This window comes from Podarcis raffonei, chromosome 8 (assembly GCF_027172205.1).
Source record: "Podarcis raffonei isolate rPodRaf1 chromosome 8, rPodRaf1.pri, whole genome shotgun sequence".
Classification (NCBI taxonomy): Eukaryota; Metazoa; Chordata; class Lepidosauria; order Squamata; family Lacertidae; genus Podarcis; species Podarcis raffonei.
Genome location: NC_070609.1, coordinates 50,837,857 through 50,854,787, shown reverse-complemented (window position 1 = coordinate 50,854,787; position 16,931 = coordinate 50,837,857). Strand labels below are relative to the sequence as shown.

General features: G+C 52.2%; 2 protein-coding genes across 3 annotated transcripts in view; one reads left to right on the top strand and one right to left on the bottom strand.

Annotated features, from left to right (window-relative positions):
- Nucleotides 1–4,140: 4,140 nt before the first annotated feature.
- SLC22A31 (solute carrier family 22 member 31) lies at nt 4,141–14,411 on the top strand. Its single transcript, XM_053400016.1, has 9 exons — nt 4,141–4,747; nt 5,293–5,396; nt 6,393–6,547; nt 6,761–6,929; nt 9,730–9,875; nt 11,144–11,252; nt 11,981–12,195; nt 12,791–12,902; nt 13,961–14,411. Exons 1-9 carry the CDS (start codon nt 4,388–4,390, stop codon nt 14,388–14,390), a joined length of 1,800 nt encoding a protein of 599 aa, XP_053255991.1. The 5' UTR covers nt 4,141–4,387; the 3' UTR covers nt 14,391–14,411.
- Nucleotides 14,412–14,663: 252 nt separating this feature from the next.
- Nucleotides 14,664–16,931, bottom strand: part of LOC128419385 (malonate--CoA ligase ACSF3, mitochondrial-like) — a 112,297-nt gene continuing 110,029 nt past the window's right edge. For both annotated transcript variants that reach the window (XM_053400010.1, XM_053400009.1), the window contains exons 12-14: nt 16,739–16,875; nt 16,107–16,271; nt 14,664–15,576 (exon numbers count right to left, since the gene is read on the bottom strand). In XM_053400010.1, the coding sequence (XP_053255985.1) occupies nt 15,379–15,576; nt 16,107–16,271; nt 16,739–16,875 (500 nt within the window). In that variant the 3' untranslated portion in view covers nt 14,664–15,378. The remainder of the gene's footprint in view (nt 15,577–16,106; nt 16,272–16,738; nt 16,876–16,931) is intronic.

Genomic DNA, 16,931 nt, shown 5'->3' with positions numbered 1-16,931 from the left:
TCTGCGTAGTGTGTGGACAGGGTCTTGCTATTCTGGAAATATTAATTACCAGGGTGAGAATGGAATGGGACACTTTGTTTAACACCTTTGTGCCGATCCTTCCTCTTAAGATGCTCAGAGGGCTGTTTTAGCCACGCATTGTGAGGTTTGCTCACTTTGGCTTCTGCTGCAAAGATTGTGAAAGAGTTGTCGCTTCCTCATTGCAAGGTTTCCATTTCTTCACTGGAAAGTAAGAGTGTTTCTGGCTCAAGGCACTCTGAATTTTGCAAGACCTGGAAACACAAGAAACGGCCTCACCTGGTATCAGATCACTGATCCATCTAGCTCAGGGTGGTCTATTATTTATTTATTGCATTTATATTCCATTTTTTTCCTCCAAGGAGCTCAAGGTGGCAGAGACCCTCTGTTTCTTGCATCCCCCTGTCTGAATCCTTGCAGCAGAAGTTGGACACCCCACTGCCTCACACAAGCAGGTGCTGCTCCCTCTTCCCTTGTTAAATGGTCAGCCTGACAACCAGGAAGGTGACGGTTTGCATCCCCATCAAGGTGCTGTGCTTCTCCACTGCCACTCAAATGAGAGGTCTTGCAGAGAGGGAAAGCAAAAATTGCTTGGGGGCTGAATCAGGTGCATACAATACAGGGCTAGATAGACCCAAGAGGCTGACTCAATATACAGCAGTGTTTCCTTCCCTTAAAAATAATTTTTAAAAGGAGTTCTCAGAACAGTCACAGTTGAGGGCGCCCCCTGCCAACAATTATTTTGATGATGGCAGGCTATTTCCTGCAGTTAACCCTGGGATTTGATGCACATGGACAAAGTTTCACAGGATCTGTTGCTACAGCTCAGCTTGCCATGTTCTAAAGATTTGTTTTGCTGGAATAATCAGCTGGTGAGACAAAAGCTGGCTGTGTTGTGTCCTTTCGGAGCACTTTGGAGCGATGAGATAGCATCCTGATTCACCTCTGCAAACAATAATTTGAAGTGGGTTAAATTGCTGAACAGTCCAGAGATTTAAAGAGCAATTTTCAGGACATGTCTTAGCACTGGGTGAGATTCTGATGTTTAGCAATTTCTATCACCTGGGGGACGGAATATTTAAAGACAACACTGACATAGTGTTGCTTTGCTGGAGGGAGATAACTTCAACCTAGGCTGAAAAAACACAGAACACATTTAAAGCACATTCTCTGCCCTGCCCCCACAAAAAAAAAAAAGAATCCTGGGAACTGTAGTTTGTTAAGGATGCTGGGAGTTGTAGCTGTTCCTGGGATTTTTTTTGTTTATGTGTAAGGGGGGAATGAGCATTAAATGAATAGTATGCATACAGCCAACGTGTCCCAGTAGACAGAACCAGCCTTTGCCCTGCAATACTTGTGTTAAGATTCACCGTGACTAGTCTGATGGCCCCCCAGTCTGTTGAGGTGCAGTGACAAGCTTCTCACAGGGGTGGAGGCTGTTTGGAGCAAGCACAGCAGCACTTGTCAAACACACTTGGCAAGCTTAAACCTGATATAGGATGCAATCACTCAGAGGTAGTAGCCGAAAGAAAGCTGCTTGACCGGAATGTGCTTGCTCCTTCTCTGTTTCAGCTGCCAGAGTGCCAACAATCTTTCCTCCCTCTTCCCCAGATTCTCTCTCCCGGCCCAGATGAGTAAATTGATAAGAGCTCCATTTACAGACAGGGAGGGGCCCTTAGAACAAAAGGCCTTTCTATCAGCAGCCACTCTGTCCCAGCTGTGCAACCTCAGCTGCTGTCTCTGAGCCTTCTCACTGGGCAAAGTTGAAAGCAAGGCCTCTTCTTGACTGTGCACTCCCTGCCCCTGCCCCCCCACCACTTAGGAACAACATTTAGATCTGCATTGTAACATGGAGACATTCCCCCACTACCTTGGGAAAGGTGAGTCTAAGAGGTGGGAAGCCAGGGAGGGAAAGCTGACCAGTCCCTGGGATCATGTGACTCTCAGGCAAGGTGTTTCTAGGACTTTAGGTGGCTGGTGAGTGATTTCAAACTCTGTTTTTATGCAATAACAGATGGGGAGGCCGCTCCTCACTTCCCTAAAAGGCAACTGCAAAGCTCTACCACCAGCAGTTAGTTCTGCTATGGAGTAATATGTAAAATACTATTTAATTTTTTTGGGGGGGGGCGGGGGAAGCATGGGGATTTTTAAAGACTAGAAATAGGGAGGGGTTGTAGCTCAGTGGTTGAGCATCTGCTTTGCACAGAGCAGGTCCCAGGTTCAATCCATGATGTCTCCAGATAAGACTGTGGATGTGCCTTGTCTGAACACAGACAAGAGAGCCACTATGTGTTAGCAGTGCTGAGCTAAATGGCCTGACTTGGTATAATAAGACAACCTCCTATTTTCCTAAAAACAAAAGGAAGTACCGGTAGCTGTAAGCTGGTTGGAGTTTACATTTGGGCGCAGATCTTGGGTTTGGAGGGGGCTCTTTGCGAAAGAATATTGGGTCAAATTGCAGCACCTGTCTGCTCTAGTTTCTTATTATAAGGGTACACCAGGCTAAACGGTGCACTTGTCAGTCCAGGTAAAGGGCCTGTGTTTTCCAGGTCCTTTTTTCAAGTAGCCATAGCTAAGGGCCTATGTATGACCTCCTACCATCTTTCCTGGGTCCTGCACAGTCTTCCTTAATGTAGTGGGAGAGGCCATCCAATGAAGATGACATGGGCGTCGCCAGGATTTTTGTTGGGGGGGGCAAGCCTTTTGTTAGGGAGGGCAGTTCTCTTGTTGGGGGGTGGCAGAACCTCAGTTAGCTATGATTTTATTGATTTGGGGGGGGGGAGCAGCTGCTCCTTCCTGCTCCCCCTTGGCTGTGCTCATGGAAGCTAAATGCAGGAAAATTCAGGACAGACAAAAGGAAGCACTTCTTCACAAAGTGAAGTTAAACTGCCAAACTTGCTCCTACAGTTTGTAGTGATAATATAGCTGTAAAAGGCTTGGGTAAATTCATGGAGGACAAGGCTGTGTTCTACCTCCACTGTAGAAGACAGTGATGCTTCTGAAAGCCAATGGCTAAAAACCACAGGAGAGAGGGAGATCCCTTGTGCTCACATCCTGCTCGCAGGCTTCCTGTGGGCATCTGGTTGGCCATCTGAAGAACAGGGAGGTGGGCTAGATGGGACTTTGGTCTGATCCAGCTTCAGGGCAGAAGCACACCCAAGAGGCAGCTTTGGTCCCTATATGAGTTAGAAGCTGGTGGTGCCCAAGGAAACTTGGTTGAAGGGTGGTTTAAAAAGTGTATTATCATTACTCTCGCAGGATCAATGACAACAAAGAGTCTTGTGGAATTGCCTTCAAGGCTACCTGTTTTGGCTTAAGCTTTAGTGGACTGCAGCCTGTTTTATCAGATGCAGCCCACTCTATCCTCCACAATGTCCAAAGGAAGAATGCTGGACACACACACACACACAGTAATTTGCAAGGCTGGTGGGTGAGCTTTGCAGAGGAATCTGCCTGGCCTCTCCTTCTAGGATCCAGGACACAGTACTGGGCTGGATGGCTCGCCCCAAAAAGTCTGCTCCAGCCAGGCTCTTGATCTAAGGGGGTGGGACTTCTGCAATGATCCTCAATCTCCCTCCTGCTTTTGAAGGGAGAAAAGGCTTTTATTTTGCCTACAGCACTCACACTTTGGAACTCCCCGCCTATCACAATCAGGCAGGTGTCTTCAATGACTCTTTTGGGCACCTGCTAAAATATTTTTGTTTAGGCAAATGTACCCAGGCATGCAGAATGTTGTAATGTGCTTTAATCTTCTGTTTTGTTTTGTTTTTGTTTTTAGTTTATCGTTTATTTTAATTATTTTTGAATAATATATAGTAATTTTTACTTTCCCCCCCCTGATAATTTTATTGTTTTATCCCTTTTGTAAACCGCTTTGAAATTTTAATGCTATCACGCGAATATATGTTGCCATCCCACCACCTTGTTTTCTCATGTAAATCAACAGGCAAAACTTAGGGAAACGTGTCCGGAATCCTTTGACGAATCCACCCGGTACGCCTGCTTCGTGTCCTTACTCGACGGGGCGGACGAGAACCAGTAGGCGGCGCTGAGGAGGAAAGGCTTGTGTCTGCGTCGGCGAGCGGGCCGTCTAAAAAGCGGGAGTTGCAAGCAGCCCTCCTTTCCCTCGACGGCTCTCTTGGCGCAGTCAGGCCGAGAGGGAGGAAGCGAGCGACGGCACCAGGGCGAGGACCGTCGAGAGTCGCTGCCTCGCCGTGCGCTCCCCAGTCCTTTCCTCCTTCCGTGCTCCCAGGGGGCGGCTCCCTCCGGCCGGCCTCCTTAAGCACCCGCCCCACCGCGGCCTCCTAACTAGCCAGCCAGCCAGGCGGTGCTGCTCTTTTGCTCCAGGTGACCGTCCTGCCCGCGGCGCATGGACTTCGACGGGCAGCTGCTGCGGCAGGTGGGCGGCTTCGGGCGGCGCGCCCGGCTCCTGGCTGCCGCCTCGTGGCTGCCCAACGTGCCGCTGGCGCTCGGCCTGGCTGCGGGGCTCCTGCTGGCCGCCACCCCGCAGCACCGCTGCCGCCCGGACCCGGCGCTGCTGCCGCCCGAACTGCGCAACGCCAGCGGGCCCGAGCTGCGCAACGCCTCCATCCCGCGCGGCAGCCACTGCCTGCTTTACCGCTACCCGCCGCCCGGGGGCGGCCTCGAGCCCAACGGGACCGGCCCTTGCACCCGCGGCTGGGAGTACGTTCTGCCTGAGGCCGGCCTCCTCTCCACCGTCGTGACGCAGGTCCGTGGGTCAGAAGGGTGCCTCTGAGGATGTGCAGAGTGGCCCTGGGAAGGGGACGGAAGAGGGAGACCCAGGGTTCTGACCTAGGCAAAACCTCTCGCTGTTGCACATTTTGTAAAGAGCGGGGAGGGGCTTGGCTTGGGCCTCCAGATTAAAGTAGGCCTCAAATTTAGGGTTAATTTTGATTTTTAGGTTTAAAATTAACTTGTTACTTTTTCTGCATTTGATAATTTTTGCAGCTTGTTTTTATGCGGGGGTGAGGGAGGCATTTAAACAAATAAGAGGTGCCATTTGGTAAAATCCATGATTTTTGTTGAACATGAACATGAAATTTATTACAGTCAGAGACCAGCTTGATAATTTTTGTTGTTAACTGATTTTTAGATCATTTTGCATTGTGCGCCATTATTTTTAAATTTTATTATGGCTGGGGCCCCAAAAGCTGGAAGTGGCCTCTGGGCGTCTCTATATCTACGAGAAGACCTAAAGGCAGGCAACACCACCAGCCTCCTGGTTCTGAAAAGTCTCCTCCCTTTTTCTTCTAGTGGGACTTGGTCTGTGCCAACCACTGGCAGGTGCCCCTGGAGCAAACCACCCACCTCCTGGGGTGGTTGATTGGTTACATGGCTTTTGGATCGGCCTGTGACAGGTAAAATATTTCCCCATCACAATGCTGCTTTGCCTTCCCTTGAGCTTGTAGCAACCTTACCTGCATGCTGTGAATCCTCAGTGAGGACTGGAAGCTTGTTACCATGTTCTTAATTAGCGTCCCAATGAACCCAGTACACTCTTAGTGTACAGCTACTGTATGATGTTGTGGTGCTGCAGTCTTGTTGAACCAGGATGTTCTTATCCCCAAGGGAAGCGAATGTAATGCTCAGTGGTAGAGCACTGGTTTTGCATGGAGTAGAGCCCAGGTTCAGTTCCAGTTGTTTTTGTTTTAATGATAAAATGGCAAGTGGCAGGGAAGATCTTTCTCTTCCTGAGACTTTGGAGAGAGTGTTGTCACTCAGAGTCAATGCTAATAGTCAAGAGCAACAAAACAGTTTGACTTGGTATTAGAGCCAGTGTGGTGTAGTGGTTAGAGTCCAGTCCAGCATGCATCATGTTCAGCATCCTGTTTTCACTGTGGCCTCCCAGATGCTTGTGAGAAACCCTCAAACAGGACCAGAGAACAAGAGCACTCTCCCCTCCTGCAATTTCCAGCAACTGGCATTGAGAAGCATGATTTCCTTTGGCCATGGAGGTAGAGCACAGCCATTGTGGCTAGTAGCCACTGGTAGCTTTATTGGCCATGGATTTGTCCAGTCCTCTTTTAAAGCCACTCATATTGGTGGCCCTTGCTGTGTCCTGTGGGAGTGAGTTCCACCGTTTCATAACATTGCTATTGCAAAGGACTTTTTCAAAAAGTCCAAGTTAAAAAAGCCAGACTCCCTTGCTTGTACACCCGTGGACTGGTAACTGAACTGGCCACTTCTGCCCAGGGGGCTGGGGTGTTTGAGCAGAGATGCAGCCAGTGAGAGCTGTAGACTTCTTACTGGGGCATCTGGCGGAGAGCAGGATGCTGGATTAGATGGGCCTTTGGCTCTCCTGTAGAATTCCCCAACTTTGCATCCTTACTCACTGCCCTCCTTTGATTTTCTAGGTTTGGCCGCCGGGCCACTTTCATCTCCTCCTTGATGCTGTCCATTCCTCTGGGCATTGCCGTGGCACTGGCTGTGAATTACGTTATGCTTGTATTTACCCGGCTGCTCTTTGGGGCACTGCTGGCTGGCACCTTCCTCTCCCTCTATGTTGCAAGTGAGTGGCCCTCTCTGCTACCCCACATCCTTGTTAGGTCCTCCGCAGTTGCCTCTGCTTTCAGATAATGGGTTGGGAACTCTGGATCCTAGCCAAAGCAGACCCGTGTGTCTCCCAGGCTACCAGCAAACTCTGCCTGCCATGTGCACCTCTCCTGTACATTCCGCCCCCCGTCTCCATTTCTTGTGTTTCTCACTGGCTTTTCCTCCCCAGGGCTGGAGTTGTGTGACCCTCCGCACCGCCTGGCAGTCACCATGGGCGCTGGTTTCTTCTGGGTGTCTGGGGAGCTGCTCTTGCCAGGGCTGGCGGTGGCTTGCAAGGAGTGGCGGCTCCTCCAGGGGACAATAGTGCTGGGACTCACTCTGCTGGCTGCCTGCTGGTGGTAAGTTTGCCTCTCAGCCCTGAATACTAAGGGGGTGGGAAGCCTTACAATGGAGACACATGACTCCTTGAAATGAGAGGCGCAACAAGCATTGCGGACCTCATGTCAAGGAGGAGATCAGTGTGGTTCTCACGCTCCTGCCGCACTTCGAGCAAACTCTTCTCAGGGTGGGAACTCCCTGTAATTCTCCTGGTGCCTTAAAATATGGGTAGGGAACCTTTTTCAGCCCAAGGGCCACATTATCTTCTAGGCAACCTTCTGAGGGCTGCATTCCATTAGGTAGAGGCAAAGGCAGGCAGAGCAACACACATTTTGTCCAATAGGCCAGTTTTGGCACAGACATCCCTCTCTTTCCTCCATCCAGGGAAGCAAGAGGCATTCCAGCCAGGCAAAAAACACTCAGGACCTGAAGTTGACCAAGTGAGGGGTGTGGCCTGGGGAGAGTTACGAGGGCCAAATGGAGGGTCATATTTAGTCCCTGAGCCTGAAGTTCCCCAGCCCTGCTTTCTCAGAATAAGTACCGTATTTTTCGCTCTATAGGACATACTTTCCCACCTCCAAAAATTGAGGGGAAATGTGTGCGCGTCCTATGGAGCGAATGCAGGCTCCTTGGCTTCAGCAATAGCAACACTAAGCCTCCGAAGCCCAAAGGGAGCACTCCCTCCGTTCTCCAAAGGCTTCGCGTTGCTTTCGCTGAAGCCTGGAGAGCAAGAGGCGTCTGTGCGCACCGACCCGTCTCTCTCTCCAGGCTTCAGGGATAGCCCTGCGCAGACCCTCCGGCAGGGAGAGGCTGCATCTGGCTATGGCTTCTTTAGCCCCGCGCAGCCTCTCCCGGCAGGGAGAGGTTGCGTGGGGCTAAAGAGGAAGCCAAAACAGCCAGCGGGATCCATCCCGCTGGCTGCCTTGGCTTATGACATAGCAGCGCGCAACCCCTCTGGCAGGGAGAAGCTGCACGGGGCTATGGCTTCTTTAGCCTGTACGCTGCTCTTTGGGGCTGGGGGGGAATAAGAATTTTTTTTCATGATTCCCCCCCCCCCCTAAAAACTAGGTGCGCCCTATGTTCTGGTGCGCCCTATGGAGCGAAAAATACGGTAATCTACGCCTATATGACAAAAGTCCTGCAGCACCAAGAGTTGTGTTAAAGTTGCTCGATCCCCTAACCTGGTGCCCTAAAAAGCTTTCAGCTGACACTATGCTGTGGCATTGCACATGTGTGCATTGTTAAATATTGCCCACTGAATGTAGACAAAACACAGCGGTACAGCACACCCAAGGTGGGAAGGGGTCAGAGGGCAGTGCTAATCCTGTGGCTGCCTGCTGTCGGACATGCATCCCCACTACTGCTGCCTCCTTTGCACGATTTCCTTGCAACCCTTCCAGGCAGGAGAGGGTGCTGCTTTGAGCCACTCTGAAACCTCAGCCCCCTTGGCACTTCCTCAGCCTTGCAGAGGTCACTGCCTGAGTGTGTTTGGTGCTGAGCAAACCCTCTTCACTAGAGCACCTCCTTGGCAGAGCCCTTTAGTTCAAGGGCTGAAGGAACACACTTGATCCAGCTGCAACTTGGAGCAGCTTCCTTTAGGCTTGAGCAGTGTGGGGTGTGTACTGCAGAGGAAGGAGTGGATGTTTAAACATTGCAGGGAAAGGGAGAGTCATGCTGGGACACTTATGGGAGAGGCCCTGGATCCATACAAGAAAGCACTAAAAAGCACTTCCCCTTCTTTCTCTCTGCACTGCACAAAGGCAGTGTCCCCAGTTTGAAACCAGGAGAGGGTACGGGCCCCTCCAGAAAAAGGTGGTATTGTGGGTGTCTTCTGCAACATGTTTTTGACATAATAGTAGTGCATCAGTGGCAGGTTTGTTCTACTTAAGTTTGCTCTGCCATCCTGCCCCAATGCTGCCATATTATTGCGCTCCAGAGGGGCTATAGCGCAGCAAAAGCAGGGCAAAAAATAAACCAGAACGCTTGCGGTATAAGACATTTTACAGGATTCCAGGGCTATGCACTGCTTGGAAACGAAGCAGTGTGACTGTTCCAAAACATCTTCAGGCACAAACAGCATTGAGTGTGGGATCCGGTGTGATAGTCCTGTTAGCATGATGAGCACAAATCCTCATGAACACCCAATAAAATGGACGTCCGGAAGGGGGGACCCCAAGTTGCTGTTATGTAATACAAATGACTCCCTCACCCTTTCCTCCCTCTCTTCCTTCTGGATTTTAAAACACTTTCTGGTTGGCGGGCAGAGGCCATTAGTATGGCTCACTGACCTAGCAGCAGAAGGCTGCACAGTTCAGCTGTTCCTTGCTACTTGAGATGTGGCAAGTTGACTGTTCTTCTGAAAAGCCCCCGTCTCACCACACAAGCCACACTTCCTTAAACGCCACCTAAGGAGAGTTTTCAGTGTCATATGCACTCAAGGCTCCCTGTCCCCATAGTTCTCCTGAATTGGTTCATGCTTGGGAACATAACAACCATCAGCTTTAACCCCACCCCACCAAAATTCCTAATAATAATAGTAATACATGTTTTAGATTTTTAATAAACTTTGGGTTGTATTCTCCCTCCCTCTTCTCCCCTGAAAGTTTTGCCTTGTTTGTTTTTGCACAGTGTGGTTGTGGTTACTCCTGTGTGTGCAGGCTGTAGCCAAGAGGCTGGGTTTCCTAAGAATATCCAGCAAGCTTTGGGCTTTGGGTAGTTGCTCTCCATGTGGGGATACACTGTCCAGAATGAAGGAGCAGCTACGCTCCAGCTCTGCCTGCCAGGATTCCACCGGTGCTTGTTCTTCTTTTTTGGGAGCAGGTGTCCTGCCCTCTCCCCTGAGTCGGGCCGCTGGCTCTTGGCCACTCAGCAGCTTGAGGAAGGCAAGCAGGTTCTGCGCGATTTAGCCGAGGGCAATGGAATCCGCCTGGAGGATGACTCCTACACTTGGGAGCACCTGTTTGCAGGTGAGGTCTGAAGGGCTAGGCTTGACCCTCACTCTGAGCCTTGCTGCTTTGTCAGTTTCTGGCTTGGAGCAACGGGATGCTGGGTGCTCATTTGGAGCTCAGGTTGGTGGGGCTGGTGAATATCTGCCCTGCCAGGTTACTTTGGGTGCAAGGTACGCCATCCCCATGCAATGGTAGGCTGGAAAAAGCACCAATTGCCTTTTTGGGATCGATGCCTCTTGACGCACTGTGAGAGAAGCAGGTGTGCAAGCCGCAACATGGGTGGATGTGTTTCTCTGATGTGGGTGGAGTTTTTTGGTCCCCTAGAGTAGGGAATGGGGAACCTGTCACCTTCCAGGTGAAGATAGACTTCCATCCCCCATGAGTGTTAGTCATGCTGGATGGGGCTGATGGGAGTCCAACATTGCCTAGAGCACAGCTGGAGAAACTTTTCCCCTACCCCATCAAGCAGGCCAGATTCCTGTAACTGCCCTCTCAGGCCAAATTTGACAGGAAGCAGGGCTGTCTATCAGTTACCTGACATCACAGTGGCTTCTCTTTGAAGGTGTACTCTCAGCACCCCTTCCAAGGGGCTTGCTCCAGGGGCAGCCACTGTGAAAACTTGAGTCTCTTTCTTTCCCATTTTAGCAGCAGTTTCAGTGCAAGCTTTTTCCTGCTGAGGAACAAGGTGCACTGATGGGTAGTGGGAACCCACCTTCCTCCGGCAGAGGAACAATCAGGAGCTCCCGTTAAGCTCCCATTTGTTCCTTGGAAGTTGCATATGCGGTGTCCTATGATGTCAGTTGTGGGGCAAGTAGGTGATGGTTTCTCAGGAACAGCATCCTTGGCCACATTTGGCACATGGGCTGGAAGTTCCTTATCCCTGCCTAAGAGGATAAGCATTACTTGTGAATAACTCAGGACAGATAGCAAAGAGGATCCACGCATATGTCTGTGAAATGATGGAAGAGGACCTTTTTGGCTTTGGCACACCCAAGGATTCTTGGCTGCCCTTTAGGCACCTGCCACTGACCTTGAAAATGTAAATAAATCTCAAGGCTTCTTAATTCATCTGACATTTTTATTTGCTGTTTGGTCTGTGGTTTTTCCTGCATTGTTGAGAGATTATTTCATTGTGTTAACTTTTTGCTGTTAGTTGCCCTGAGAATATAATTGAATGCCAGCATGTACATTCTTCATGTCAATTAATTTAAAAAATATATATGCTGCGGGTTTCCTGGATTAGTGGTGCTGGTTGTCTCACAATATGTTTTTAATTCCGTCTCCAGAGCTGGACAACCTGTCTGGAGGGGCCCCTCTGCCACAGTACTACAGCATCTGCAAGATCTTCCGCACCCGGGTCATTTGGAAGAACAGCCTTATCCTGGGTTTCACTGCGTAAGAGCCTGATGTGTTGTGGGTTCTTTGAGAACTGGTTGTGGGAGCTGGGAGCTGTGCTGGGAAGTGTCGGCAGCCACTCTGAAATTGCTGTGGTGGTGAAATCTCCCAGCAGTGACAATTAGTTGTAATGTCTTCCTGGAACCTCCACGTCCAGAGGCAGCCTACCTTTGCATACAGTAGCAATTGCTAGGGAGCAACAGTGGGAAGAGGGCTGCTGCCTCTCCCCCCCCCCCCTGCTGCCAGTAGGCTTCCCAGGGGCATCCACTTGGCCTCTTCACAGACCTATACATTGATCCTCTTTGCTATCTGTCCTGAGTTACTCACAAGTACAGTGGTACCTCAGGTTACAGACTCCGCTAACCCAGAAATAGTGCTTCAGGTTAAGAACTTTGCTTCAGGATGAGAACAGAAATCGTGCTTTGGCAGCTCAGCAGCAGCGGGAGGCCCCATTAGCTAAAGTGGTGCTTCAGGTTAAGAACAGTTTCAGGTTAAGTACGGACCTCCGGAACGAATTAAATACTTAACGCAAGGTACCACTGTAGTGCTTCTCCTCTTGGGCAGGGATGGGGAACTTCCAGCCCATGTGCCACCCTCTTTATTTGACCCACGGGACCCATATCCCTGCTCATACTGTCAAACTCTAACCCCTGGTCCATCCTCCTAGAGTTACTGCAGAGCATTTTATCATCTCTCTGCCCCCGCCTCCTGTCTCCCCTACCGTCCAGGTTTATTGGGAGTGGGATCCGCCACAGCTTCACCCGCAACCTGACCTCTTACGCACCGGGCTTCTACTTCCCCTACTTCCTGCTGGTGGCGAGTGAGGCGGTTGCGCTCCTCTTCCTGTGCCTGACCGTGGACCACTTTGGACGCCGCGCCGCCCTCCTGCTCAGCACCATCCTGACCGGCGTTTCTTCGCTGCTGCTACTGGCCTTGACTCAGTGTAAGCAGACAGTGATATGGGTGGGTGGGTGTACCACAAGTTCCCAGAAGAGACCCCCAGCCCACCCCTCCCAGGCTCTCTTCTCCTGGCTGGGTTTAGAGTGATCAAAGCTGCCACGAGCCATCCTCATCCGTGCACATGCAGCTTGGCACCCTTGCGCGAGTTACCTGCGAAGGTTGGGAGCCTTGGGCCTGGAGCTGTGTCCCTCCAAGCCTGTGTCCCTGGCCCTATTTTGACCCCTCCCCGCTCCCCAGTGTGTTTGCTTGGCTGGAACAGTTCCTTGACTTCTGACATGGCCTCTTGCTTGCCTGGTTGGAGGACAGAGAGGGGTGCAGCAAGTGTGTGGGGAAGTCTGCCAATGCACCAAAGGGGGAAATGTGCATATGTCACTCCACCTACTCTGGCCCTCTGGCCCCCCCAGCACTGGCATGTGGCCCCTGGAAAGCAGCCCAGAAGGGAATGTGGCTTTGGACTGCCATGGGTTCCTCTCCTGTGCTAAGGTTTGCTCTATGAAGGCCTCTCTGGGCCATCCACTTTGGTTAGCAGCTGGGCAGACCTGCTTAGCCTGCCTGCCTCTCTATTCTTCCTCCCTTAGACCTGATGTCCTGGCTCATTGTGCTGCTCTCTGTCCTGGGGATCCTCGCGTCACAAGCTGTTTCCGCCCTCAGCGTCCTGTTTGCCGGCGAGGTGCTTCCCACTGTGGTCAGGTGAGGCGTTTCTCCTCTCCCTGCATGTGCTGTGCAGGCACACAAGGCCTAGACTGTATACTGTAAGCCGCCCTGTGTTCCACTGATGAAGGGCGGTATAGAAATGTAATTATAATGATGAAGACGATAATAGACTGGCAGGCCCAGAACCCAGAGTGGGAGGGTGACTGCTGCATTATCTCGGCTGGGAGTTGGGATGGGAGGAACAGGAGAGGCCCAATTTGCGCAGGTCTACCCAGATGAAAGGTCCTACCCAAATGACCGGTCCTATGAACATTTAAATCCCTGGTTGCCACTGGGGAAGAAGTAGGTCTGTGGTAGAGCATCTGCTTTGCATGCAGGAGGTCATATAAATACAGGCATCTGCCTTCTACGGAGTCTGACCATTAGTCCATTTGGCTGAGTGTTGTTCACAAGGGGCTCGCACCCCTGCTTGCTTTGCTTGCCAACCATGCAAATCCAGGACTGCGATGAAGCATTGCAAATCCTCCCAACAGGAGCAGTGTGATGACAACATTACATTTTTATGTATATAGGAAGATATACTGGCAGTGGCAGCTCTCTAATTAAGATGTCATTGGGGTGGAATGTGGGAACTTCTGGATGCAAAGCAGCTGCTCTCTAGCACTGGGTGGCCCCCTCCTGAAGCTCCAGTCATCATTCTCTGATACTGGGTTGCAGGCCTGGTAAAAGCCTTCCTGGGCATGAGGCCAGCCCTGGGAAGAGGCTGCCAGCCAGAGTTTGACACTGATCTGACCTGGGCAAAGGCAGCTCCTTTGTGTGTTTCTCACACAGCCGCACTAGCCATTAAAAGGAGAAGGGGCATCTGTTTTGTAACACAAAAAAATCCTCAGTAAAAACTACATTTTTTTTTTAAAGGAGGAGTGGGCTTGGGGGAGGGAGGAAGATCTTGGACATGGCCCACAGGGAGCCCCACTCTGTCCTTAGCTGCTGAGCTTGTGCCTCATGTAGCCAGGCGGGACTCCTCTCTTCTACCCCCCCCTCACCCTGTCCAGCACTTCTTGTTCCCAACACTGCTGCCCTTTTCTCTTCTGCAGGGGTTCTGGGCTGGGCCTCATCCTGGCCGCTGGCTTGGTGGGCCAGGCCACCACTCCACTCATGGAGATCCACAACAGCCATGGCTTCTTCCTCCACCATGTGATCTTCGCCTCCTTCGCCATCCTGTCGGTGCTTAGCATCATGCTGCTCCCAGAGAGCACCAGCAGGCCCCTTCCGGACTCTCTGCAGGACGGGGAGAGTCAGCACCGGCCCCCGCTCTTCCGCTCCAGTCAGCGCCAGCGCCACAAGGACCATCTGCCGCTGCTCTCCACCCGTTCCACAGCTGGACCCTACGACCCCGACAGCTACGCCCGCCTTGTCTCAGCCACCAAGAAGATGCTGGGCTCCCACCATGGAGCCAGCTCCGGGCAAACAAGACCGCTGCTCCCGGTGCGCTCCCGGAACAACAGCACTCTGGAAGGGATGTAGAGGCCTGCTGGCCACTGGACTGCATGCGAGGAGGGTGTTTAAGTCCCCTCCCCGCGGTTGAAGGACTGCACCATGTTCCTAAAAACTGGAGTGAGGCTGTGAGCACAGAGGGCGGCTGGCCGTCACACAGGATCATCTGCCTCTTGCCCCCCAGACGTTTGGGGCTAGTATGGGAGTTGTAGTCCAAAACACCTGCAGCCCTACCCTCAGTGCCTTATAAACTCTGGTGCCCCCAAGCACGTCTAATAAAAAACTGTGTGACACCTTTGTAGCTCCATCTTCAACTGCTTTATTTCCAGCTGCCCTCCCTTCCTCCCCTCACTGCTCCAAAGCATCCTGGATCTCTTTCTTAAGGGGTGCAGCTGGGGCCCAGCAAAGTGTCTTGAGTCTTCTGCCTTAGCCTGCTCAGGAAGGGGTGTGGGGGGTCCAGAGCCCTCATCTAGCCCAGTGAAGGTCCCTTCATCCGGGGGCTCCTACTACGGTCTTCTCCCCCCCTACCCAATTTTCCCAACCTAGGTTGTTGTCATCATCTGGCTCCACCTACTTGCCTGCTGAGTGCTCAGAGCCTTGGGTGAGAATGGCCAGTGGGCCTATAGCAAAGGGCCCTCATCCCTATCTATGCCTGGGACTCTGTGACTGGAATTGCCTTCCCTCCCTGCTTTGGGCTGGCTCTTCCCAGGAAATGGTGCTGACTTCCTGGAGCACCTGAGTTTAAGGGTCGCTGAGCCCCTCCTTCCCCACGGTGGGCAGTGGTTATTATCTGCAAGGCTGCCTGGGGAAGTAGGTGGCATAACAGGAAGTGACCCCCATAACTGCAGCAGCAGCTGCTGAGAGGAGGGGGGTTTGCTGGCAGTGGGGCCAGCCAAAGACCAAGAGGGTAACTGGGCTGCGTGGTCTCTGTCCACAGCTGGCAGAGTCCAGCACATACTTGGCTGCTGGAACTGCCTCTCCTCTCCCCTTCCCGCCCCCCATCTTCCCCCTACCCCCACTATTGACCGTACAGCTCTGCCAGGCGCCGGAATCGTGGACCCCATTCGTTGAGATAGTCGTAATCCTGGTCTTCGTCAGCCAAGCTGGAGAGGATGGAGCTGAGCGAGCCACCGGCCGAGCCTTCGCCCTCGTAGTCGTAGATGAGAGCCGTGTCATACGGGGGCACGCTGGGGTCACTGTCGGCCGCCTCCAGGCCCTGCGGGGGGAGGAGAGGCAGGGGCGCTCAGCAGAGGACTACCAAGACAAACCACATCCTAAGGACCCTCTCCCCTTAACTGAGACTTGGGTGGTGACAAGCGGGATATACAGTTTTTAAATGATTAAAATAAGATTTAAAAGTTCTAGTTGCAGCCCCCATGGAGCCAAAAGGGCAAGCCTGCATTAAGGGCTAGCTACTTGCCAGGCCTCCTTTTTCCTAGCCATTACCTCTTGCTCCGCAAGGGTAGGATGCCTACAGCTCTGCAGCAATTGCTGGACTCCCAATTCCCAGCACAGCCAGAGGCCAAGGATGATGGGAGCCAGGAATTCGGCAACATCTACCATTTGCCAGGTTCCCCACTCCTGCTTCTTCAGGCCCTGCAGCTTCTTGATAACTTGTGCCAGCACCAAACTGAGAAGGGGGTAGCTCCGTGTGGCCAAAATCAGGGAGGGTTCCCCCCCCCACTTCCAGCTCTGCCCCAATTGGCCTCTGCCATCCTCCCAGCCCCTGATGTGTCTCTTCAGTACCTCGTTGATGAAGTCCTCTATGTCGGAAGGACAGGCAGGCAGCCGCCGGGGGTACTGAGGCAGGCCGTAGCTGTAGGGGGCGTCCCTCCGGTGCGGCGGCTTGCTCCGAAGAGATGGTGGGGGGAAGAGGTCGGGGTTGCGCAGCTGGTTGAGGTCGTAGGCATCCTGAAAGGCAGGAAGAGGGACCTTACAACCATGATGTGTGTGTGAGAGAGAGACAAGGCTTCCTGACCCTGCTGGGGCCTGGCAGATGAAGTAGGGGAGGATTCAAGTTGGGAGACCCCCAATCAAAAATGCATACAAAATCCTGTTATCACCATGGCCAATGGGAAACCTGTAAGGAGGACCCGAGTGTGACCTCACCTCTCCCCACCCATAATTCTTGGCCACTGGCATTCAGAGCCCTCCTGCCTCCAACAGTGGAGTTACTACCAGCCGTTGTGGCTAGCAGTCATTGGCAGTCTCATTTTCCATGAATTTGTCTAGTCCTCTTTTAAAGCCAAACCCAGTTGGCGATCACTGCCTCTTGCGGAAGGGAGTTCCATAGTTCTTTAAGTCCATCATAGATTGTTCAGGCTGCCTTCTCTGCCATGCTCTCCCACTGCACCCCCACATATAATTTGGGGTCTCACCTGGTCCTCTTCTCCGCCTCCTTGTTCGTTGTAGTTGACGATGTTGTCCCTCAAGTCATCCTGAGAGCCCCCCAGGAGACCCTTGTGGAAGGCCTGACGGCGGGAATGCTCCAGCGCAGCCACCAGCAAGGCCAGGACTGCAAGCAGAGAGGGAAAGGTTAAAAGCGGCAGGAGCCGTGTTTGTGTGTGTGTG